We start from the raw sequence: 26,967 nt of genomic DNA on the forward strand, positions 1-26,967 counted from the left end.
GAACTTCAGCTCTGTTGCCATTCTGCAGGCACTGTCCACCTTGTTTTAAGAAACAGAGTTTCTCCCTGGCCTGAAGCTCGTCAGGTTTGCTTTGTCTGTCTGGCCATGGATTACCAGATTTCACCTGTCTCCGGTCCCCAGCGTGGGAATTGCAAATGTGCGCCGCCATGCCTAGAATTTTTATGTTAGTTCTGGGCATCAACCACAGGACACCATGCTGTAGTCCTGGGTCAGCTTTCTATGCTAAACAGTTTCCTGCCTGGTGCCTATGTGGGTAGTGGGCTGTTGGAGCCCAGTGTTTGACCGGAAGTAGGTTTTGTTTAACCTCAGAACGTGAAAATTGTTAAAAGAATACACTTAATGTTTTAAAATCTTGCTGGAATGATTCGTGCACGAGCAGTCACAGACATACAGTAAATGTAGGCACCAAATCTTTTTTTTAAAGGGTGTTTCCCCCTTTCCTTGTGCTGGTTAAAATTGTAAAATTTCAAGCTATGCTTAGCCATTGTTCAGGCTGAATACTTTTATCAGTGTCATTTCCTGCCTCTTGACTTAAAATAGAGGACACAGTTCCTATTCCTTCTGGATTGGGAGTATAATGGTAAGAGTGACCTTGTCTGTAAGAACACCAACACAATCGCAGTGAACACTTCCCGAATGTCTACCAGCAAGGAGCAATGCTGGTGAGACACTGAGCATCAGCAGAAAGTCCCTGGTGGGTAATACTTCTGCCTTCTACAGAAACAAGGAGAGCCGCTTTAACATTTTGAGTTGTCTATGTTCACACTCAGTCTCAACTTTTAACACTTTAGGTTACATAATCTCAGCAATAAGGCAAACCTTACATTGCTGTCACTACATAAGTCATAGTTTTATTAATATCAATGTGTCTATGAATATAGCTAGAAAGTATGGTATAGAACAAAAGTTGTAGCTTAGAATGTCATGGTAATATGTTGGGTTACTGTTCTCTTACCGTTCTGGAAGCCACGCACACTTGAGGCGTGATGGTAATAAAAAGATGTTCAGATAGTGACACACAGTCACTTTTTCTGAGTGACTATGTACAGTTAATCTTGGTGCACGGTATAGACTGAGTGAAGGCCAAACTTCATAGTCCAGTCCTCTGACAACCTTGCTGAGAGTGCCCCACGAAGACGAGTGATAACCCAGTCAGTACTGCGTATCTTTGTCATGTCACAGGCAAGCAAATATTAGCCCTTTACATACTTGAGACAACATTTATAGATGTGGCTAAATGCTCACATTCCCAATGCAGCCAAGTTTACAGTTTCAAAATGGGTTTCATTACCTTTATTTTATGTATTTACATAATGTTTTCCAGTTCTTGGGAATAAAGTATACACCAAATGCCAATATTGTATGATCACCATCAAATATGAACACACACTCATTCACATCTATGAACACACGCACATACACACACACACACACACACACACACACACACACACCTTTCTGTGTTGCACCTGCGCAACACTCAAAACAATCAAATTCCCAAGGAAAATCATTGAACCCTATTACTTTCAGCAAGTTGAACCTGAACGGTTGGAGTAATAAGCCCTATCTGTTGGACTGTAGAAGCCCACAAAATGGAAATTTTAACATTTTACCCCAAATTCGGAAAAAGTATGTGTTTTCTGTTTTTTCTGCTCTGACATTTGGTACAAGGAACTGGTGGGAAAATAGTTAGGTCTTTGTAATTTTCTAGACAGGGCCAGTGTTGAGAGGGGTCCTGAGTCCTTCTGGGGCCGTGTACATTCCCTTGGTCTAGACTTCCAGGCCAAGGCTATTTTATTAGTTAGACTCTTAGAGGGAAGTGCCCTCTTTCACACTGCAGCTCAGTATTTCTCATTGTCTGTTGATTCCAGTTCCCAGATAAGACCTGTTTCTTGCCTTATACCATTTGGTGAAATAACGGTTTCTTTTTTTGTTTCGAAGATCATAGTTATCTCTGGTTTATTTTACATGCCATTGCCTAATTTGTTTGTGATTATAAATTAAATATAAATACTTTTATTCATAGTGATGGTTAAAGGTTTACGTTTCAGTTTTCTGGCCACTTTCCCTTCATAAAAGGCTGCGAGCCTTGTGACCCTGTCTCTCTCTCATCCACAGTTTAACACGTACCATGAGAACCAAGGATGCTCAGGTCCACTGCAGCAGGCTCTAATGGCTACTAGTTCAGCTGATTTGTGGGGAACCCATTGGTCTTCACTAACTGTTTCTAATTTCCATTGACCTTGGCTGTGAACCATTTTGTATGTCAACACAGAACTAAGGTTTTCATGGCTGCTCTTTGGCATTGCTTTGACTTCTGTGTTTTGGTGGCTGTGGATTTCAAGAATTTCACATTTGCTTTTGGCCTTAGGGGACTCAGAAAATGTACTTATAAAAATACACTTTATGTAAAAAGCACCCCTGACATATTCAACGAAATTTAAAATTTTAAATTTAAAGTTGGTGGAATGTTTTTCCAAACCTGGGCATGTGTAAGACGTGGTGAAGCACACAGCTCACCTTGTCCAATGTGGATCATTGATCCTTTCTTTCCTGTGGACGGAGCCGTGTATGGCACCCTAGCTCTAGTTGTTTGTATTTTTCCTGATGTTCAGGCTCCTAAGCTTATAACTTCTGCCTCATCCATCCGTGTGTAGTCTTCAGTAAACTGCTCACACTGTCTGTGTCTCCAAAGGTCATGGCATCTCAGTCCACACAAGATGTTTTAGATCAGTACTGAGCACTGAGGAGTGCTCGACTTTGCCTTCTAAATGCGTTTCCTTGGTGTCGGCACAAGGAAAAAGGATGCTAGAGGGAGACCCTCCGGTCACAGGGACAGACCACATTGGAGAAGGGAATCCTATTACTTGGGTATTTCACCTCAGAGGGAACTAGAGATTCAAAAAAAGTGAAAGCAAAGTGTTCTCAGGTGTTCACAGACCTCTGAGGACTGCCTTTCACAAGAACAAGTTAGTAAACGCTCTAGGGGACTCTGGGCAAAGAGCAGGCCTTGTTTCTGGTAGCAAGGACACAGAAAGCTAAATACTGAAAATTTACTTAAGACGAGATGCGAGACACACGTGATATTGTGAGCTAGCTGAGACAATACTGTCCGGAGGCAGAAAATCTGATCTTTCTGTTTTTGTTGCCCTAGAACCTACCGTTCAATGACTTATTAAAACATAATGGCAAATATACTTTCCTCACCATCTTTGCTATGGTCATTTCTGCAACTTAAAAAAAAACAAGTAGTTTTTTTTTTAAATTAAAAATAATATTTATTCTTACAGACAAAATCTTGTTATCCAAACATGGGTCATTGATGGCCTTTTTGCCTGCAGACTTTCATGTATAGCTTTATTGCTAACAGTTCCTTTAAGGAGTACCTTTTCAACATTTGAATGTACATAAAGCTTGAGAGGAGCCATTTCCTTAAAAGGCATTGCTTGGCCAGATGCGTAATAGGAATTAAAAGTATTTATTAGTTCTGACAAGAAATGTAAAAGGAGACCTTAAGCATCCATGACTAATGTCCTACATCAGAACATTTTATTACCCTTCTCTGAAAACTGGTGTCGGCCTCAATAAATTACTGTAGTTATAAATGTTTAGCTAATAATATAGAGAGTGGCATTTGCAGTGTGGGGCCTCAGGGAGTTATGTGATAGAAACAAAGAAAAGTTTAGAAAAATATCTGCTTTCTGGAACCTTTTCCTCCTCTTCACTTCAGTAATTTACCATTTCAGCATTGCAGTAAATAACACACCCTGTGTAGATCATTTGTACACCCAGATTGTAAATGCCTTTCAGATCAAAAGCTGGAAGGAAAAGAGACATGTGTGCAGTGTTTACGATTGTATTTAGCTACAGGTAAATCATTTACCATCATGTCGAATGATTCATGTGCAATCTTCAGAGAGTCCTGGTGCGTACCTCGTCAGAAATATTCTAGGACGGACAGGATCTTTGCTTTGGCTTAGATTACCATCATCACCTGCCCAATAAGCTTCACATTTGTTTTCTCTTTCACGTCTAGGTGTCAACTCTCAGCTGTCCTACAGCATCGCTTCAGGTGACAGCCTCAGGCAGTTTGCAGTGGACAAGCATGGAGTCCTCAAGACCCTAAAGGCTTTGGACCGAGAAAGCCAGTCTTTCTACAACCTGGTCATTCAGGTCCATGACTCCCCCCAGTCTCCTGCTTCCAGGTTCACAAGTACCGCCCAAGTCTCCATCATCCTGTTAGATGTCAATGATAACCCACCCACATTTCTTTCCCCCAAGTTGACGTACATCCCGGAAAACACACCTATCGACACTGTTGTGTTCAAGGCTCAAGCGACAGACCCAGACAGTGGCCCCAACAGCTATATTGAGTACACACTCTTGAACCCTTTGGGGAACAAGTTCAGCATCGGGACCATTGATGGTGAGGTCCGTCTCACGGGAGAGCTGGACAGAGAGGAAGTTTCCAATTACAGCCTGACCGTAGTGGCCACAGACAAAGGGCAGCCGCCTCTGTCGTCCTCCACGGAGGTTGTGGTTATGGTCCTCGACATCAATGATAACAACCCCGTTTTTGCTCAGGCCGTGTACCGAGTGCAGATTAAGGAGAACACCCTCACGGGCACAGATATAATCCAAGTGTCTGCCACAGACAGTGACGAAGGCACCAACGGGCAGGTCCGCTATGGCATTGTGGGTGGAAACACACAGCAGGCGTTCAGGATCGACTCAGTGACTGGGGCCATCACAGTGGCTAAGTCTTTGGACAGAGAGGCAACCTCAGCTTACACCTTAACTGTTCAGGCCACGGATCGGGGCAGCAGCCCCAGAACAGATTCCTGCACCGTCACCATCGCTTTGCTGGACATGAATGATTTTGTCCCTGTATTTGAGCTGTCTCCGTATTCTGTGAATGTTCCTGAGAACTTAGGGACTCTGCCCAGAACCATTCTTCAGGTCAGTATGCTTAAACACAGCAAGGTATGTGCTGCCATTAAGACATCAGACCAAAAGAGCCCCCTTTTTGAACTGTGTGCGGGACCTCCTCCATCCTCTTGCTGTCAGAGGGAGATAGATACAGATATAGAAAACCTTGAAAATCAGTGCTTATGAGCATCATACCTGAAACTCAGTAATTTGCTTTATGCACACTTATTTTGTACACATTTGTTCATCTGAGTATCTTTAAATTGTGTTTTACTATGAGAATAATATTCACATATAAGGAAATGTCAAAATTTGGAAAAGTTCATCTAAAATATCACCCTAACTTCCCTCTTTACAAGATAGAAAAAGAAAAAGCATACCCTTTTGGGAAGCCTTACACAAACCCTACACATTGCTTTGGGCACAGATTTATGCAAGTATGTGTGCGAAATCTGAACTATTATTTACTACCTGAATTATATCCTTAGGCTCATTTTTATCTTTTGAATGTGCGTGTTTAGCCCTCATGTGTACATATGCACATTGCATGTTAGCCACTTCTGGTGCTCAAGGAGGTCACAGAAGGGCATCTGACTCCCTAGAACTGCAGTTGCAAATGGTTTTGAGCCTCCGTGTAACTTCTGGGAACTGCACCAGGGCCCTCTGCAGGAGCAGCGAGCGCTCCTAACCACTGAGATGTCCCTCTAGCCCTCTATTCTAAAACCTTGAAACTACACCCTTGCAGCACTGTCCACACCCCTCTGTCACTTTGCATTAGGTTCACTTGTTTCACGTGTTAGGTGACTCACCGCCGCCACGTGGCTCTTCTCCCCTGTAGGTGGTGGCAAGAGACGATGATCAAGGGCCGAATAGCCAACTCTCGTATGTTCTGCTTGGTGGAAATGAAGACAATGCTTTTGCCCTCACAGCCAGCGGAGAGCTTCGGGTGACCCGGAGTCTTGACCGGGAAGCAAGGGATCATTTTGTCCTGGTTGTCACAGCTGCTGATGCGGGTGAGTCCTTACTGTTGCGTATTTGTGAGTCAGATCCTCAGGAGCAAACGAATCTAGTTTTATTTGTTACTGAATCACACGTTGATTGAAATATGCTGATACTTGGAATAGTCCCTAATGTACATTGAGCATAGCTAATGAGATTTCAGTGGCAAGTGGCAAGAGACTGCCCACACCACCACTGAGGTTTAGCTTCTGCATGAGAGAATCTCCCTGTGCTGAAAGCTACCCGAGCACCTACACACTGCGTACGGAGGCACTTAAAGTACTTCAACTTTGAAAGCATCTAGAAAGTTCTAGAAGATTCTGGAGATGACAAGGTGTCTCGATTTCCAGTTCGCTCATCCCATAGTTTCCTCAACATTATCACTATCAGGGGTACTTACTGTGTCCTGTCACTCAGTCAGTGAGACTCTGCCCCTGACAAACTTCCACAGAAATAAACTTAATAAAACAGAAGCCTCTGCACTTTAGTGTTTTGGAAATGGAAATGCAGTAAGTTATTTTGTATGTAGCAACAAAACACCTGAGTTTTACATGTGATGTTACTGTCCAGCTGCCTTGTTTGGCTTGGTAGAATGTATTCCCACATACAGAACACTTCAAATGAAAACAAAACCAACTGAAGTTTTCTAAAGAATCCGCATGCCTTGGGTGTTGGAGTAAGACTTGCTTAGATATTTGTTGAGTGACTAAACGCTTGTTGAGTGACTAAATGTTTGAGTTTTCTGAAGATAATGGGGGATAATTATGGAATGATTGACTTGTATAGAATTTTTTCCTGAGATTTAATGCCATGTATACTGTAGTTAAATTACGTTTAAGGAAAATATTTGTCCAAACGTTCAAGGCGGGTCTGTTGTGATTTCCGATAATTGAAATGATAAATATATGGACACACATGTACATATCTTTGCCTACGGAGGTATATGTCTTTTCATGTGATATAGATAAAAGAGTATCATTATAGATTATTGAAGGACTGTGAATGTTCTCTCTTTACTGTGAAAAATTTTTGTATTATATGGCATACTGAAGTTCCTGTTAAATATGATCATTTCCATGCCATCAGTGTACTGTTGCAAGGCCCCACTCAAACAAAACAAAACAAAAGAAAAACAGTGGTGCATTTTAAGATTGCATGTTCTAATAATATATTCTAAGGACCATGCCTTTCATCTTTAATTAAACACTATCTCCCTTTTCCTTCCTGTCTTCTCTCCCTCTATGGACATCATGGAGAAAAGTAATATCCCTTTTATTTTTTCGTGTGAATGAATTATCTTGTTGCATTATACACAAGCTTTAAAATCCCAAGGAATGAGGAGCAGAATGCTGGGTATCAGCCACATGCAACTTAATCCAAACTAATCCGAGACCTGTTTGCTATGTCCATGTTCAGCATTCATCACAGCCCTCAGGCACTGGGTGTATGCATTCTCCTATAAAACCAATGGAAACTGGCTGAAAATCAGTCAAGGTGCCTGGAGGAGAGAGGCTGAACTCATCAGAAACTGGAAAGGAGTTGGATTTTAGAATCAAGGTTTTACTGCTGAAAGAGTCCAACCTCAGCTGTCATCACTCAATAGAGCTGGAAGCATGTGGTCAACCCCAGACACTCACAAACACAAATACAGTGTGTGGAAAGGAAGTGGCAGGAGCAGAAACTGAATGGAGGATCCGAGCCCCTCAAGGCATTCCTCTCCATAAAATCTTGCTACACTGGGAGGGATTTCTGGTGGAGGTGGGTAATCTGGGGTGTGGGAGGGAAGTAGGATGCAGCGTGATGTAATCTGTGACGGTCAGGGCACAGCACACAGAGGGTTCTGAGTGGAGATTCTGACTTTGGAGCATTCCAAGTCAGGAGGCATGGCAGAAAAAGACCTACCCACACAGGCTGGACAGCCCTTCCCTCTAAGGATTGATTTCTAAGGGCAGCCAATGAGGTGATAGCGAGTAGGTGCCCGTGTCAATAAGTGCAAGGTTTTGTAGAGGTTGGCCTTTTCAGGACAGGATTTTGTTGTTGTTGTTGCCATCCCTGTTCTCCACAGTCAAGCTGAAGGAAGTAAATGCTTTGCTGAGTGTCACATAGCCAATGAATGATAAAGTCAGAATGAAGCATGTCTTCAGAGCTCAGGGCATTCTAAGACTTCGGTATTTGGGAACGAAGGATTTGGAGAAAGTATCTCCAAAGGAGGACTGGGAGAATGACTTGGCATTTTCAAGTCATCTGGTTACAGTTGGTGCAGGGAAGGAGTGAACTTTGAAGTCAAATCACTCGTGTTTGGTTTCTTTATCATCTGGGTGGATTGCATCATCCTTCTCTACCTTAGCATCTTCCGTGAGATGGTGTGATGATGTCTTAGTTTTGGTTCTTTGGCTGGGCTAAATTTCCCTGAAAAAAAAGGAAAACAAACAAACAAACAAACAAACAAACAACTCAAGGGGAAAGGGTTTGTCGACCTCACAATTCTAGGTAACAGTCCCTCATTATGTAGCGGTCAAGGTAGCAGTAAGTCCAAGCTGCTGGTCATAGTCCAGCCACAGTCCAGAGCAGAGGGCGCTGTACAAATGTAGGCATGTGAGCTTGCAGCTTGCTCTCTCATCTTCCTTCAGTCCAGGGCAGAGCCTACAAAATGGTGTTGCCAACAGACATTCTGGATAGTTCTTTCCATCTCAAGAAAATACCTTACAGGCATGCACACAAGCCAACATAATCTAGTTCTTCATTGAGACACCTTTTTCAGGTGATTTTGGCTTATTCCAAGCTGACAGAAACAGACCATCACAAACAGTAAATAAAAAGTTCTTCTCATGAGCTATAATCATGTGTTATGTGTTAAGCTGCTCAATTTTATTCCTTCCCTGAACTGTACACAATAATTTAGTAATCATTTCCCCTACAGTCATTGGTGACAAAATCTCCATGAAGACTCTGAGTGTCACTTGCTCTTGTATGCAGAGATGACAAGCAGACCTTATATGGAAACTGTGCCAAGTAAGCCCAGTTGTCAACTTGGTGTAGATAGCCCAAAGTCAGGAGGGTCTAGCCTACTCCTAGGCAAGGGGTCCTGGCTGCTATAAAAAAAGCAGAATGAGCAAGCCATGATAACAAATAGGCCACTGAACATCATTTCTCTGTGGCCTCTGCTTCTGTTCCTGCCTCCAGGTTCATGCTTTGAGTCTCTGCTCTGACTTCCCTTAGCAATAATCTGATACCTGAGCTGAATAAACTGTCCTTCCCCAAATTGCTTCTGGTCATGTTGTTTATCTGGGCAACAAAAAACAAACTGAAAGATTTCACCAGAATATTTGCAAGCCATTGACAGTACCATCCTTGATGACTGGAGCCTTTGTTGAAATAATTTCCACACATACTAATTTTACGTTTTTTGAGAATTTTATACTTGTATTTACTCCAGCCCCTTTCCCCACAACTCCTCCAGTGTCCCCCTCACTCATTCTCAAATTCAGACTCTTGTTTAAATATTATTGTCACACACATGCATGAATATAGACTCACTGAGTGCATTTAGCATTGCTCATATGTGTGTGGTGTGTGTTTGGGGCTGACCATTCTGGTATTAGATAATATGTCAGGGTATTGGTTCCTGGAAAAGTCTTATTTTCTCTCTCTCTCTCTGAGCAACCATTCATTATCTGTAGCTCTTCATCTAAGAAAGAGGCCTTGTAAGATTCCCCCACCCATGTTAGAATATTAAGTGTTGTCAATGTAGAGGTCTTGTTGAAGTAATTTAAATGAAATTAAGCCAACTGGTCACTAATAAAACTCCCAGTGTCAGGCGTGGGGAACCTTTCTTTGAGTTGTTGGTAAGGAGATTCCAAAAGACATCTACAATCAAAATGATATTGGCTTTGCTGTTGACCTTGGTTACTCCTGGAGTTGAAGGTAAGACCCTAATGCTTTTGACGGGAGCAACCCTAGGTTCAAGGACATGCAAATGGTGGTATCTGCTTTCATAATCTGTAGCTCATTCCTCTTTTCCAGGCGTGAGCTCTCTGACAAGGAACTTAAAGTACACACTGGCTGCCATGATGAACAGTCAGAGCAGTGGATGACATGAGGAAATGCAGGAAAATCTGAAGCTTTCAGATGATATGTTCTCAGATTCATAGTGCATGAAGATCAGGGAAATAGCAGAGTGCTCTTCAAAAAAGGCCAGACAGTTTTATTCCAAATCTTCAAATCACATTCTTGTTCTGCTCTCTTCAAACTCTTACCTGCTGGCAACCTAGGATTGAGCAACCGTGCAATATGCTAGGAATTTCCACTACTGTGTACTAACCAGACAGAACCATAAACCCCTTACTTATTTCCTAATAACTTCCAGAGTTCCAGCCCCACTGCATTTTACTTAGTGGCCTTCTGCAAGGCAGCGTACAAAGAAGCTCCCTGTTTGACACTCCTGGCAAGCACCACCCATCCTATCAATCAGGGGAAAAACTAAAGCAGAACAGGGCATATAAAAATTCTAGCTCAGCTTTCTAATACCATTAAAATGCAGAACATCTTGCAGCTTAATTAAACAGGACAGCCCGTTTGTCTTCAGTCAAAGATAAGGGCGCTTTGCCAGCTTTGTGTGTGATTGTTGGCATTTGTGTTATGTGGTGCTTATTTTCATTTCTTCCTGAGTATGTACTGTAACAGAGTAGAGGCCTTTCTGAACCTGTGTTGCCTTCCGCATAAGGGAATGAAAGCCATTCTGGTTCTCCTAGTTGAGGAGATGGTGTTGACACAGCTAATATTTTTCATGTGGTTATATGCCGTGTTTCTAGGTAGCCTTCCTTGCAAGGTTTGGCCAACTGTGTTCTCACAATGTAGAAGATAGGATGTCTTAGGTACAGTAAACAGCATGAACAGAGAAACCAGCACCGTATACTTAAAAGTTCAGTATGGAATGTTAATTTATACAATGAAAAGCCTACCCAGGAGTTAAAATATAGGCCTTCGTGTGCAACTTAGAATTAGAGACTTCTATGTTGTTAGGTACAGTGCTTTGAACACAAGCCTATAACTTACTAACAATATAAATGTTCTTATATATACATATTTTTATTGTACAAAATAGGAAAAAGTCTGGGTCATTAGTAATCAGTATCAGGCATCATGTTTGATAGACATGTCTTGAGCTTAGTAGGGCCACAGCAAATTGTTGTGACTCTGACCCACCTATCTATCTACAGCTGGTGAGGGGAAAAATCTTTCCATTCTTTGTTCAGCTTCCTCTATATATTATAACAAGCGGAATCAGGTTCAACAAGGTCCAAAACTGTTCCTAGTGGATCTCACTGTTTTCCTATCCACGGTAACTTCTGTGCCCGCATGAGGACAGAGCAGGGGTGACAGTCTCCTCACTGCCTGTCTTTTTCTCCTTTAAGCTGTGCTATTCAAAAGGCAGCAGCTGAATATTTAAGATCAGATGTTGAATCACTGTATCCTATTGCTGTCTTAGAAATCCTCCAGTGGTTTCTAAAATCCCTTCAGCATTTATCCTTGACCACATGAGAAGCTACTCAGGCTCTTCACACCTGCCTGACCTCCTCAAACTCCTCCTGGCTCCTTTACCCTGAGCAATCATGGCGCAGGAACACCAGCTTCCACTCTTTTATTTCTGACCTTTCTTTCTGTGTCATCATGTTATTTATTTTGGTTTTCATATAGAGTCTCACATAGCCTAGACCAGTCTGAAACTATGTACCCCAGTGGCCTTGAACTTTGGATGCCCAATTCTGGGATTACAGAACTAAGCACCACAAGGCTTAGTTTATGAGGTACTGGGGATTGAATCTAGGTCTTATTGCATATCAGTAGTTATCTGACACTTAGCTACAGCCCAGCCCAACCCAGCTTGTTAGCCTGAAGTCAGTCACATGTATTCACATTCCAGAACCTGGCATCTGTATAGGACTGGGATTCTGTGCATCTCAGAATCAGGTGCCCCGGGGACTGCCCATTGCCAATGCCAGGCACTCTGGCTTGCTAGGGAGCCAGCAGCCTTTCTGCTGCCAGGGGCCTTTGCACTTGGGGTTCTTTCTGCCATGGGTGCTCATCTCCACTGAGCATTATTTTGATTTATTTTTGTTGTGTTGGGGAAACATTTATTTCCTGGTTATTCTGTTACTAGAGCTAGGCAAAATGACAGCTTTTCAGAGGGGACCTACCTGGCCGTAAACTCATGTGCTCCCTCCTCATTTAGAGTCTTGCTTGCTCTTGGCTTTGCAGTGTTTTCCTAATACTGATTGCTCTCTAAAATCATATGCGTGTATGGGATGTACTATATCTGAGTTGTGGCTTTTGTTCCTCCTTCACCTCTTCTCATTCCAAGAGAATGTTAGTTTCCTGTGGCTGCTCAAACAGCATCCCCAGAAACAAAACAGGTGCCTAATAATGTTTACTGGATGATTTAGCTGAATGAAAATGATAATTGCTCATCAATTAATCATCAGCATGTTGTTTTGAGAGCTCTAGGAGGGGCAAGCAGCTACTGTCATACCCTTGGCCAAAAAAAAGGTGCTGCTCTACTTTGGAAAAGCATCCTCTTCAACTGAATGCAAAGCCGCTGCAGGGATGCGAGTGGAGCAATAGGGAAGGAGAGACAGTACTTAGCCATCCATCAATGGACTGACAGATATTGCAGCCAAAATTACTCTCTCATCTGCCATCCTCCAATTTTAGTTTGTGACTGCCATTCACTTTAGCTTATCATACTTGTATTTAAAGCTCCATTATAATTTGCTCCAATATAACAGTAGCATATCTGTGAAAAGTCTTCTGTAGGGAAAAGTGCAGCGTTTACTAATTTAAGGCTGGGCTTCCAGGAGCATCTGTTTTATTTTTCTTGGTTTTTTTTTCAGACTGATCTCTGCCTTGAAATGCATCAGGAGTGCCTGAGGCTCAGGCTGTCCTGTGTGAGATGGTGACACTGTATGTAAGGACCTATAGAGGAACCTGGTAGATTAAACTCCGTTTTAAGTGCTTAAAATCTTTCTTGAGCCAAGTTCTGGCTATAAGGATAGGGCCCAAGCCTCTACCACTGAAAGGTTAATAGCCTGCTTTCCTTTCTTGCCCCTTTACTTGACTCCTCCCCACAAAGTCCTTTATATAAAAACATTCAGTATGCAGAGATCCTGGGCATTCTAAACAGCATTCAGCCAATAGTTAATGATTTTTATCCATTTTGAAGGTCTAGCTCTCTGAACATGAATGGATGTGGAGATAAAGTTAAGAAGCTAGATAAATGAAATATGGGTAATACAAAGACTATTGGTCTTAGCACACATTGAATGTGAAGAGTAAAGATTCGAGATTCTGGGTCATCGACCATGTGGTAATTAAGCTGGTACTGATCTGCAAGCTTCAACCTTATTGGATAGCTTCAGTGTGCTGGAAGATGCTATGAGTACTAAGGAGGAGAAAAATAATCACCAATATCACCCAACTATGAACCCTGTGAGCTACAATAATCACTCAATGGTCAAGATAGGCTTCCTGGGGCAATAGGGACATGAGTGTTATGGGAATAGCCAATCATTTCAGACTGGATGTAAGGCCTGTTATGGCATTGTTATTTGGGTCAAGAATTATTGGCTAGATAGGCCATAAGCTATTGAGGAGAACCTACTATCATTCTGCTAAATGGACAGAGTATTAAAATGACAACTATTAACTTCGTACACACCTTCAGATGAGTGTGTTGCTCAACCCTCATAGAGAAGCTTCTTCTTATCAGTTAACACAAACACCCTTACCTGGTCAGTGTGCAGAGAAGAAGAGACTATGTTGTGCACATCCCTAAATGGGATAGCTCTATCACATCCCTTCTCCGTAGGCTCAGGATTTTCAGAGCAGAGGTCAAAATGTAAGAGTCAGAGATGGTGGATGATTTCAAGGAAGCAGTGTTTTCTGGATATAGCAAGGCACTTGTACATATAAACTCACACACACACACACACAAATATTGTGACAGAGTGCACAAGACCTATACAAGCTCAATCAAGACAGAATCCCAGCATAGATGTGGGGGCTGGGCATGAAAAGAACTCACAGCTAGCCTAGGAGCTGTTGACAATTGAAAACCGTTTTCAGTTTTCTTTCCTGTGTGGTAGGTTGTCACCCGCCATGGCAGGCCTCACACCTGAGAGTAATTGGGCAACACAAATTGTACTCCATGGACCAACCAATCAACCAACCAATCAAACAAACAAACAAACAAACACGAAAAACCAAACTCAAAGTTGGGTGGGAAGGGAGGTGATGGTGGATCTGGGAGAAGCTGGGAAACAGGAGTAAATATAATCAAACTATTTTCTATGAAATTCTCAAATATTTAGTAAAATACTATTTTAAAAATTTTAGAGCAGGTTATCCAGAATTGTTTTAGAACTGTCTTATCTGAGATATGAGAAATCCAGCTGGATAAGCCGAGTAGAAGCTGGATATAAATGTTTATTTCTCAAGGAAGACATTCAGGCAGGCACAGCACTTAGGGAATGATGACACTCTGTTGGGGCTAAGACGTGTACCCCTAGGTGTGTCTAAAGAAGAATTCATAGCACATCATCACATTTGCCCTCACAATAGCTAATTGCATAATACTTTTCAAAGTTGATGGCTTACAAATGAAATTCTAAACCCCTGGCTGATTGTTAGAGTACAGTGCCTCAGCTGGGGTCTTCAGCTGCTAATGAGTTCATAAGTGGGCACTCGTGAGGACACGAGGGGTGAGTTCTTCACTCCCCGATAGTTCTCACTTATCAGCTTTGCCAACCACATTCCTTTTCTATAGTCTTTGGAAGACTCTATGGGGATTGACATTTTTTATTAAAAAAACCACTGATTTTGGAATTAAGAAAAATACTGATGATTCCAAGTCATTAAAATAGCTTTCACAGGAGACTATAAATTGCAGCCTTGCATTTACCATCCTCAGCATATCAGGAAATGTACATTCAAGGGTTTCATACAGTCCTTCATATGTTTATATTATACTAACAAGACATGACATGGAAGATGTACTTCACACACATGTATAGACAGTTAGGCTGTGGCTTTGCATTTCATTAGGGCTAGTGACATTAATCTTGGCATAAATAAAATGCTTCATCCCTTCTCAGTTTGTTCACAGTTTGGGATACTAACAGACAGTGGGATAGTCCAACTGCAGACTTAGCCAGAAAGTTCCACTTAAAGGTGTCTGTGAGTCAGGATAATTAATAGGTCTGTGGGGACAAGTTCAGTTATCAGCTTTTCTAATTAAGGGCATTCATCATCTGGCTGAAAGATGGAATGGGCTCCATTCTCAGGCAGGGTGGGAATTGTGTTTTCAATGGAGGGAAACATGATGTGTTTGCAAAACTTAATTTGAAAAACTCAAAGAACCAAGCACCTACACCGTCTTCCTAGTGAGGACGTGGTGACATTTTGGATTGATATTGTCCACCACATTGCTTAGTGGGAGGGGGGTCATTGACTCACAAATGGATCTGTGATTAAAACAAGAAAAAAGAGGCTAGGGTGGTACATATGACCTCAAACGTCTAAAGGGAGTTTTAATGACTGTTTCAGCAAGGTTGCATTTTGTTGACACAATTATGCCTGAGAAGAGATTGTGTTTGTGTGTTATGGTGAAGATTTTTAATGATGAAAATTACATCCATGAGCCTATGACTGATACTGTGGCGGAGCCTTCTTCAGTTATTACAGATCAGTTGCACAGAGCTTCCTTACACATTTGAATCTAAGATGACTTTGCTTATGCCTAAATAATTTTTTTTAAATTTCTAGAAACAAGTTTTCATTTTAGCCAGAAAGTTTGTAATTAATAATTGACTGATTTTAATTAGCAAGTTAAAATGTTAATTTCAAATTTGTTTCATTTCCTCTCATTTCTACTGAGGCTTTGTATCATATCTCTTAATGATACAAATATGAATATTGATGTATTTAATTCTTTTCTTTATATCACCTAGACTTTAATATTACAAAAACTTACCTCAGAGAATGTTATTTTCTGGAGACTAAAAACAGACAAAATTTTAACTTCTAGCAGCACTGAGACAGACTTAGGATTTCCATTACATTCCAAGAAATTAAAACTTATAAAACAACCTGCTCTGTGGCTCTTCCTTGAGCTTTGAAGCTGAGGACACAAGAACTCTAACTCAGCTGTGGGGAAAGATCATTTCCAACATCATAAAGCCTCCCTCAGCATCACAGGTAAACACAGCAGATCCTGCAGCTTGATTCCTGGATTCTGTGAATCTGTAACTTGGCATTTCCCTTGAGTGGCATAGCAGGTGGAGATCAGTATTTGGACACAGCTCTGGGTGTCCTGGTTTTGATGTCAGGGTTTCTGTTTCATCTCTAAACAGCAATTCCTCACAACCTGCTTTTTGTACAATTAAAAAATTTAGCTGATGTTATCTAATTTTAGAAATTTTAAACACTGCTGTAAGATGCACTTTCAATAAGATTTTAGCCACTTTGACTGCACAGGCCACTGATGCAAAGGGCCATGAGTGGCTGTTTGCAGACCACTACTAAAGCTGTTTCTCTCTGTTCCCATTGTCTCTGTGGAGTGTAGCTTATGCCAACAATTTTGAAACATGAGCACATGTCAAGCGATACCCATTTGTGTATATTTGGCTTATTAACATAGGCTCACAGAATGAGTAACTGGTCATAGTGCAGTATTATGTAGGCAACAATTAGACACAAAGCTGAAAGTCACACTTAAAGTGGCTCATACATTTCATTTGCTGTGCTTCCTGGATTCAAGTGTAACTATAACCTGCAAACCTTTGATGACAACACGGAGCAGCTAAAGTTCGGGCCATTTTCAGGGATGATTTGATAACTGTGATGAAGGTGGCCCAGTCTCACGGGACAAATAAAACCTAGGCTTTATTGCTTCCAGCACACACGTCATCACGGCGCTTAGCACACGGGCTCCCACACATGGCATGATGGCTGTCAGGAATGAGAAGCAACAGGACAGAGGGAAAATTCTGCTTCTTCTGCTCTGACCTTACCCCCCGGGGGGAAACGTGTGTGATGGCTAGGGGCTGACGAGAAGCTCAGTGTGCAGAAAGTGCAGACTCTAGTGATGAAGCCTCATTTATTATATGTGTGCATGTCTGCTGAAAGAACACTTGTCTGAACCAAGTTTTGTTTTTTTTTTTTTTGAAAATAGTTTTTCTTTTAAACTTACTTAAGCCTCACTTTTATATGTTTGAGTTTACAATGCCGCCAGTCATAAAGGTGGTAAAAAATTTAATTAGTTTCCAAATTCAAGAACAGAAAATGTGACTAAGAAACCAGGTGTGGTGAGCTTTTGCTACATATTTTAAAAATAAAGGAAGCCTCTGGCAAGTTTCTCCATGTTTCAACATTTATGTGCACATGAATATGTAGATAAATACACAGGTGCATGTTTTTCTATGCCACCTATAATTTTACAAATTGAAACCTGAAACTCCTTTATCTTTTGATTTCTAATGACAATTAGACTTTTGGATTATAATTGTCATTTTGACTTCTAACTCAAGCGTTCTCCTGGCTCCTTTCCTTTGGTTTGTATACTTGGGCACCTTCATTAGGTCACGCTCCATTGGGTGTGGCTCTCTATATCCTGCCTCTTTCCCTGATTGTGTCTGGTTCTGAGAAATGAATGAAAATGTGCTCACGTGTGCGTGCAACACATACACACACATACACACATATAGCTAGAGAGAGAACCCCTGTAGATCCCCCCACAAACACACACACAAAAGCTCATAGATACACATACAAAGAAACACAGAGACACCCCCCCCCACAGGCAATACCATGCATACCAGCACATAGACACACACATACATGTCAATCACATGCAGGCACATAATCACACACATGTCACGCACAACCACTGTACAAGACAGTCCCTATACACACACACACACACACACACACAGAGTAACTTAAAAGCCTTAGAAAAACTCTAATTTTCTCCATCTACTGAGCGAACAAAAGCTGGGAAAATGGGTGTGAGCAGGCTGTATCCCTCTGAGAAGAGTCCTTGGCTTGGTATGTGACCCCATGAGTCTTTGCACTCACCTGTGAGTCCACTTCTCAGGGGTAATGCTCATCATTGACTTCACTTGAAGTTTCTTTGAAAACTATCTGGTAAAGAAGGTAATTTGGGTTGAGGGGACAGTGACATTGAATGTGCAGAGTTTTCTTTCTTGCTGTTTTGCACTGACTCGGAGGGCATCAACAGCAGTTGTAGACAAAGGGAGACCCGCTTGCTCTTGGTGGTGACCGTGAGTCATTCACTGCTGTGAATCATCAGGGCATTTACGATCTTAGAGACATAACCATTGCGTGTGGATTCCCCAGGCCATTCCTCAGCTATGACTGCTCGCATCCTTCTGTACCTCCAGTTCCAGGAGACAGAGCACCCTTTTCTGGCTACTACAGCTTCTGCACACACACACACAGTGCACATACATACAGGTGGGCGAATACTCAAACACACAAAATAAAAATAAGTCTAAAGGATAAGAAGAATAATGCATAAAAAGGAATACATTTAATCCATTGTATTCTGCCCACTCCCTCTTTAGGTTCAGTTGTATTTTTATTCTTCATATAGCACATAGAGTAAAATATCAGTAAAAGCATTGATCGTTCTGGCCTGTCTCCACCTGCTGCTTCTGGGACCTTGGTCTACTTTTTTTGGCTTACACAAATGCATGGATACTGTCTAACTGACTTTTTCTTAATGAAGGCAGGCAGAAGAGTGAACTTCCACTTAATTAAAATGAATGCAATTAAGCATGCAGGAAATGCAGTGCAGACATTGGTCTCAAACAGTGCTCCTCAAAATATTCTAGCTTTACTATACGACTTTGTGAGAAATTTTATACTCATGTCAAGACTACTGAGTCAACATGCCTCATGGGCCAAAGCTGCAACTATCGAGGGTCCCTGTTGGTAGGGCCTTGTCACCTCTTGTCTGAGTTTGTTCCGAGAGCTCGGGGGACTGCACTGCTTTCTCTCACAGCTCATAAGGCCATGAGACCCTTCCTGATGCTGGCTCCACCTCTGGCTGTTTCTGGGCAGACATTCCAGGCTGGGACCCATGTTTTCCAGCTTGGCTCTGCTCCTTGCTGAGACTTCTGTTTTGTAAAAGTTCTTGAGATTTTTAACCCGTTTTACTCGGCTATAAAGAGGAGTTGACAGTAGTGTTCTTTCACAGTATCAGGGGCCATCACTGGGTCAGCTCTGTAATCGTATGCATGGACACTGAAGGAACCAATTGGACCCTTATGCTTTCTAATGTCAATTTGTTCATGAGAGTGTAATACAGCTAAGGGATGCTTTCTTGGGTGCCTGCAAGACTGTTTTTGTGTGTGGAATGTTCATAGCATAACCTTGCTTTTCCCATTTACATTAAGCAACTATTCAAAACACAGATTACAATGGACTGTAGGTAGACTATATTGGGAGCTAATTTTCTGCCCTCTAGTGTAAACCTGGTCTCTGATTAATAGTATTTCTGTGGTCATGAATTTTAACACATCTTAATGTAAATAAAATACCTAATGTAGTATAAAAGATCTTATTTAGAAAGACAGACACATATAGAATTTATGACATGAGTTCTCAACATGAAGCTCAAACACAGAGCACTGTAAGTGTCCGGGAGAGGCTAGTCTTCTCTGTATTATCCACCTTTTCTGCTTCTTCTGTCTGACATAAAGTTAGTTTCCTGTGCAGGTCCCATGAAACAGATGTGTAAATCTGTAGTGAGCTGATTGTGGCTCCTACATATCTGACCTCACAGGCTTTTTTATTGAGCAGCCACAAACTTTCATCTGAAAGACATTTAAATTGTGGCCAAATAAATATCAACCAATCACAAGATTACTATAAAAAAATAACAGGAAGGCAGTGAACCTCAACATTGCTCTGTAGTGATAATGTTATTCCATGAGGCCAGACCATCACCCGAAGTTGTGGCTTTCACATCAGAACATGTAGAATAAATGCAAGGACTTTGTAAGCTTCCTATGGAGGAAGAAGCTTTTGGAGGAAGAGAGGAGACAAGTAACCCCTCAAAGAGTAAAGGAGAGTGTCTGGGCTTCATTTTGTTTAGTTAAAGGCTGTGAATTGCCCGCTTTGCTTTTATTTGGAAGAATTAACATTTGAAAAATGGTTTTGAAAACATAACCAGAGGAGATGTTTTTCCCTTCAGCTATGAAGGCAACCCACAGAATTCTAACCATTCACAGTAAGATGAGTCTGCTTGCTTTGGGAAGCATGCATTTGCCACGTGGAGCTTGGTTAAGGGTTCGATTTTGATAACAACAGCTGAAATAAAATAAAAATGACGTAGTTCAAGTTTGTATTAAATAGTAAAACCATCAAAATGACTCATCAACCCCTTAATATGAAGATGTTGCTGGAATATAACCTGAAGATTTTCCTCTCACTATAAACAAGTGTTGATTACACAGAAAAGTGGCTTAAATACTTGAGTCTTATTGAATGTTCAGGTTATAGAGGTGATGGTCTCAGGCATCAGATACTTTGTAGACCAACACCTTCTGTGACTGGCTTTTCCATTCGTGTGGGCTATTCCAAGTCTGGTTTGCAGGATTTTAATGTAATTTCAGCTACATTATTGGTGGTGTGTATCTTCTGAGGTGTTGTTTCCTGCATTGACGAGGCTGTACTTTTGAAGTGGAACAGGAGCATGCCAAGGTGTTTTTGTGGAGAGTCAGGAAGAGACAGTTCAGACCTTCAGTCACCAACAGTGGGGAGATGAAAATTCTGTTGCATTTTTTCTTGCAACAGAGTAAAAAAAAAAAAAATTACTTCTTACATGATTAGGAATTATCCCACAATTCTGTCTACAGCTAAGAATTGGTAAATGTATGTTTTTTGGACCTCTACAAACATTAAAATCCTATTTCTTTCCTCCCCAGGATCCCCAGCCTTGACGGGAACAGGGACCATTAACATCATCGTAGATGATATCAATGACAACGTCCCCACTTTTGCCAGTAACATGTACTTTACTGCAATTCCTGAGGATGCTCCGACGGGGACAGATGTCCTGTTGGTGAATGCCTCGGATGCAGATGCTGCAGCAAATGCTGTCATCAGGTCTGTACATTGAATCTCTTAAAATTCTTCTCACCGTCTCTGGTCTTCAACAGAGCATGCTGACTAATTTCACTGGGAATTCCATATTATACTGCACCATACTCCTCCTGTGACCTGTTTCCGAGCAACTCTCCTAGAATCGAGAATTTGACAGCAGCGTGTTTGCTTCTTCCAAACCTATGTGTATTAATCTCTATGTTGTCACTTGCAGTGCTCAGGGATGATGCAGCTGTTATATTTTTTTGCTGCTCATTGCTGATTCTCTGTCTTAGGTTCTGTGCTCAGCATGGCAGTGGGAGGCACTGCACTTTGCAGCTGGCTGATGATAACCAGGCATATTTAGCTGGGTAGAGGGTGCTCAGCAATATGGCATCACACGCACGTGCTTGACCAGGGTGGTGGAGATTAGGCTTCTAATCTGCCCTCTCTCCTCACTCAGGTCCATGCCTTGTCACCATGCACCATGTCACCTTGATAGATGGCTTTTGATATGATGGCTCTGAGTTTCAGAGCTTTAGATGAGAGTTTCTAGTTCAAGGTCAGTCTTAGAAGTGTCACATAGCACTTCCAGAATGTTCTGTGATCAAAGCAGCTTCACCAGTAGGATAAATACACCCCAGGCCTGAAAGGAGAAAGCTCAGAGGCTTTATAACCCTGAAGTATCCCCAACATTAGAATTCATGTTTTCTTTATCTCCTGATGTAAATTCTGGTAAGGTAGAGGGCAGCAATGTGGAAGCTTGTTCAAAGGGATGAGTTGGTAATGTGTATTATTTGATTAATGTGGCCTTTGTTTATGATAAATCGGTAGCTCATTCTAAATGGATAAGGACAAATTTCCTTATTTTCTAGAGCTAACCCTTGAAGACTCATTTTTGCAATTCCATGTAGGCTCCATGAGGTAGGTGGGCAAGAACACAGTGAGTCAGAAGACAGTCTAAAGTGGTCTCAGCAGTTGTCATAGAAGGATAACATATGCATTTATATGGTGATGGCAACATATGTGTTAATATGGTAATGGCTTCATTAATGATTTATTTTTGTCATTTGCTACTGATTTATCACGAACAAAGGCCTCTTGGGAAAACGGTCTCTTCCTGCTGACAGAGATAAGGGCATATGTGGGCAGAGGGTCAAGTCTCATTTAATAAACACCCCCGAGTTGCTGATCAGAGCATGCGTCAGTAAGACAAGAAAGAGCTGTTTCCATTGAACTTTCATCCTTTGTCAGGTAGTCAGTGAAATGCAACAAAATAAGATTGTCTCACACATGGATGTTGCCTTGAATACAAAAGAGAGTGGCCTAGTTAGTGGGGTAAACAGAGGTGTTAGCCATGTTAGTCCTTATTTTTACTGTGACAAATACCTGCTAGAGACTGTTGAAGAGAAAGAAGGGTTGATCCTAGCCACGGTTGCATGGGCTGGGATCCATGACCCTGGGCCTGAGAGGAGGAAGATCAGCACGGCTGTGGGAATAGGCGGTGAGGAGTGCTGTTCACGAATTGTAGCCAGGAAGTCCACAGGACTCACATGAAGGACCAGAGTCAAGATACACCCTTCCAATGCATGCCCCCTTGACACACTTCTCCACAGCAGGCCTCGCTGCCTACAGTTCCAACCCCCAGGAGTCTGTTCACACTTTATGGTCTGATCAAAGTCTTCCAAATCTCCTCAGACACACCCAGAGGTATCCTTTCCCAACTTCCCGTCTCTGGGTCCAACCACGTTACAGCATGAATGACATAGTTTGTAAAGCCATAACATATTTCAGAGCACAGAGTCTGTGAACTGCTTTGAAACATAGCATATTCTAGTAGATGCTGGGGCATACGGAATCAAGGTGTAAACAAGACTGCAGTCAGGAGGGGACAGTTTCTATGGTGACTCCTGCTGCTGCATCCTCTGGACGGGGTGATGCTGCACCACCCCAGAAGGGGAAAGCAGATGCAGACAAATAAATCCCTGAAGCCTCTGTGATCTTCAGGGCCTCACCAAACTCTCAGCAGATGGCTTCTGTCAGGTGATGTCAGAATCTTTGAAGGACCAGGCAGAGGGAGGGATATGAATTTCATACTTTCATCTAAGAAAGGCACTGTGCCGGGGTCAGAGTAGAGACATGGCTAAAGAGTTAGGGGCAAAATCTTAAGGTAATTTAAGAGCTTTTGGGTTATGTTATAAAATTATGATCTTTAAAACTTCCTTGTATATAGGAAACTGTTCGAATCTTTTAAAGTTAAGGTTCAAACACAGACACTGTATTTAGCATAAACGAAGGAAATAAAGCCTAAGACTCTAGAGGAAGAAGCGTGGGGACCACATACCCACCAGTTCATATAGGGATTCGAGCATATGCCCAGGTGGCCTGTGCTTACCTGGTGCAAAGAGCGTTGAGAGGCTGATGGAAGGCACGTGATGGACCCTGGAAGTGGCATGCAAGGCAAGGGCAGAATGAGTGTCATCCATTCCTTAAGCTGCTGCCTTGAACAGCAGACCATGGTGTTGCTGTCCAAGTGGGGAAACTAGAGAAGGAAGAGTTTTGGAGCAAATTGAGTGTTCTTTATCCGTTTATCGTGTGTGTGTGTGTGTGTGTGTGTGTGTGTGTGTGTGTGTGTGTGTCCAATCTTATAATTCACCTTATTATAATTCTGGGAAGACCACAGCTCTGTTAGGTTGCTGCTCAGTGATTATTTTGATTGAGATTTTAGGAGAGATCTGCCTTAAAGCTTAGTGTTATTACAACTTATTATCCAAAGAGAGGAGACCCTCTTCAAAATGGGCACCAAGCGTGTTGCTGTTGGGTGGTGGCAATTGTCTAAAACGTTTGAATTCCTAGCTTGAGGCTGACTGCTCACAGCCTGATTCCTTCACCCGCTGACCCACACATTCTTACTAGAATTAAAGGCCATGGCTCCCGGCTGCTCTGCTCCAGCACATGTGCAGACCCGCTGAAAGAGTCCTTCCTGTGATCTCAACTGTGGCGCTTGATTTAGAATTGGTCCCGAAATGCCTTGTGGACTGGAGTCCAGCTCAGTGACAGAGCACTTGCCTAGCGTGTAGAAGCCCTCTAGCTCCACAAGAATTCATTCCTTGAATGAATGACTGGGATACTCTACTGGTACATTCATTTGTTTCCAGCCAGGGACTTGTGTGAAGCCCAGCTTGATCTTGAACTCCTGATGATCTTCCTGCTTCTGCCTCTTAAGAGCAGGGATTAGACCTGTGTGCCACCATCATGGTTTACTGCAGAATTCTTCATTTTTTTTGTTTCAAACATTCATATTTTATTACTTAATTCACATAAATATCAAGAACATTATGATAATATGTCATTTTTAAAAAAGGAAAGAATAATGCCTAAAATTTCAAATACCACTGATGGATATTTACTATTGATAAGTTCTTTTTATTTTTGTTACTCACATTACATACCACTTGTAGTCCCCTCCGACCTCTTCTCCCACTCCCTCTCCTCTGTGTCTTCCTTATCTCCCCTCCCCACCCCCTTAGAAAAGGGGAGTTCCCTCCATAAACCCACCCCAACACATCCAGTCTCATCAGGACCGTGTACTTCATCTTTCACAGAGTCCTGGCAAGGCAGCCACACCAGGGGGAAGTGATCTAAAGCCATCCAGCAGAGACCACGTCAGAGACATTCCCTATCCCATTTCTGAGGGACCCACATGGAGGCTAAGCTGCCCATTGGGTATATATGTGTCAGGAGGGTCTAGGTCCAATCCATGCCTGGTCCGTGGTTATTGCTTCAGTCTCTGCAAGCTCCTCTGGGCCCAGGTCAGTTGGGAATGCCTGTCTTCTTGAACCACAGAATTGTTGAAAGTAGGGCTACACAACTTACAGTTTCCCTCAACCATTACCCTTGACAGTCTTTCAATCTGTTTTTCCTTCCTTGCGTTATTAAAATACAGGTGTTACCAGAGACTGTGGAAACTTGTAAAGTTCTGTAACATTCATTCGTGTTTTTCTCACCTCAGGCACCACTTCATTCACACATGGTCCCTTTCTTTGTCTATCTTCTCAATGATTCTGAGTTTCACTCACCTGGTGCTCTGGCCATACCAAGTTAGCTATTTGAATTTCCTCCTCTTCTCCCTACAAAGCAAACATTCCCTGTAGTCTTCCCTAAATTTCTTTTTTTTTTAAAGAGAGAGGAGGTAGTGGAGAGAAAGAGAGAGAGAAACAGATAAACAGAGAGAGAGAGAGAGAGAAAGGGAGAGAGACACAAAGAGGGAGAGAGAAAGAGAGAGATACAGGGAATCAGCTTCTTTGGCAGTGCTATGTCTCGGTCTATTACTATCCACTATGTCTGAACTGTCTCTGTGACTGTGTGATTTCTCTCTGTCTCCCACTGCAGTGAGTCACATGACTCTCAGATGAGCTTGCTGTCTGCTGTTTCCGTTCCTACTCAGACCTCAGTGTGCCTGGTCCCCTCACCTTTCTTGCGTTGCTTCTTTGCTTTGCACATTAAACAAACTGTGATGCTCTCCCTGCACACCTCACCCACACCCTCTCTCTCAGGTTGCTCCTCACCTACACCCTATCTCTGATCACTCTGATCTTACGTTCCCAGTGCTTCCTGTGGCCCAAGCTCCAGTTCAGGCTATACTTACGTCATGCCTGAATCTACTATGATAAATACTGTTTTCCCTGACTCCTGGCTATAATCTCTCCTCTACACGCCACACCGTCACGTATAGGATGTATAAATACCTGTGCCCATGTGTGGGTTCTCTGTTCAGCAGTAAGGTGCACAGGCAGTCTAGCCCTGCATCTTCTTGTTCAATGCAGTATGTGGAGGCAGTCTAGATCCGCAGCCCAGACAGCAAAGCATCAAGTCATTCATCATCTCCACAAAGATGCATTAGTTTTTATCTGTCCAATGAAGGAAAGCATTCCAGGAAATGACAGGGTAAGTACCAAGTCTGTGAGGCTGGAGAAAGTTGGGTATCGGGGAAAGAAATACGCACGTGTTTCAATGGACCTTGGAAAACTAAGAAGAGATTAAAACTTTTTATATGCTTTTAGGGAAACAAACAAACAACAAGAGAAGTTTGAGAGCCACAGCATGCCTCACTGTAATTTTGGGACAATTCCATTCTGTACTGTAGGAAGTAATTCTAAGAAGGCAGAACCTTAATCAGTGATGGAATGGGCGGTGGCCAGAAATGAAGGATGGGCATCTGTTGGCTGAGTCTTTCTCTACCATCTCTCAACTTGCTATTTGCTATTGCCTATTGCCCAGTCTCCAGATGCCAAGCACCCAGTTAATCACTGCAGCATCTTCCCAGGACTATTGTGCTAAGCCCCAAACATAAAGCCAAGACCTAAGCCTCATCAGATTGTTTTCTGACCCAGGGAAAGGATCAGGACTTTCCCAAGCCATATAACCCTGCTCACATGCCACTGAGGCCCACACCAAAGCTGAGCACACTGACATACAAAGATCAAATCTGGCTCACTGCTTCTTTTGTAGTCTGACCCCTGAACCCAGACACTCCCATCTGGAAACACACTCTTTGATGTCTTACACAAGTTCCAACAGACATCTTTGTAGTGAACAGTGCTGAAAACAATATCAGTACCTTTATGGAAAAGGATACCTAGATCCTCCCTTTCTTGCTTTGACAACAATATTCCATTATCAGTCCTTATAAAACTTAGCTTAGCTGTTTGCTTGCTTGCTCACTTCCTTCCCCCCTACTTCCTTCCTTTTTTCCCTTCCTCCCTTCATTTCTTCTGCCCTCATTCCCTCCCTTCAGTTCTTCCTTCTCTTCCTTCCTTCCTTCCTTCCTTCCTTCCTTCCTTCCTTCCTTCCTTC

The 26,967-nt window shown here is 42.3% G+C and overlaps 1 protein-coding gene across 3 annotated transcripts in view; it reads left to right on the forward strand.

Annotated features, from left to right (window-relative positions):
- The window catches only part of Fat4 (FAT atypical cadherin 4), a 129,630-nt gene that overhangs the window by 65,996 nt on the left and 36,667 nt on the right, over positions 1-26,967 (forward strand). For all 3 annotated transcript variants that reach the window (XM_055626183.1, XM_055626182.1, XM_055626184.1), the window contains exons 5-7: positions 4,058-4,980; positions 5,789-5,963; positions 20,955-21,135. In XM_055626183.1, the coding sequence (XP_055482158.1) occupies positions 4,058-4,980; positions 5,789-5,963; positions 20,955-21,135 (1,279 nt within the window). The remainder of the gene's footprint in view (positions 1-4,057; positions 4,981-5,788; positions 5,964-20,954; positions 21,136-26,967) is intronic.

This window comes from Psammomys obesus, unplaced genomic scaffold (genome assembly GCF_907164565.1).
Source record: "Psammomys obesus unplaced genomic scaffold, mPsaObe1.curated_primary_1811, whole genome shotgun sequence".
Classification (NCBI taxonomy): domain Eukaryota; kingdom Metazoa; phylum Chordata; class Mammalia; order Rodentia; family Muridae; genus Psammomys; species Psammomys obesus.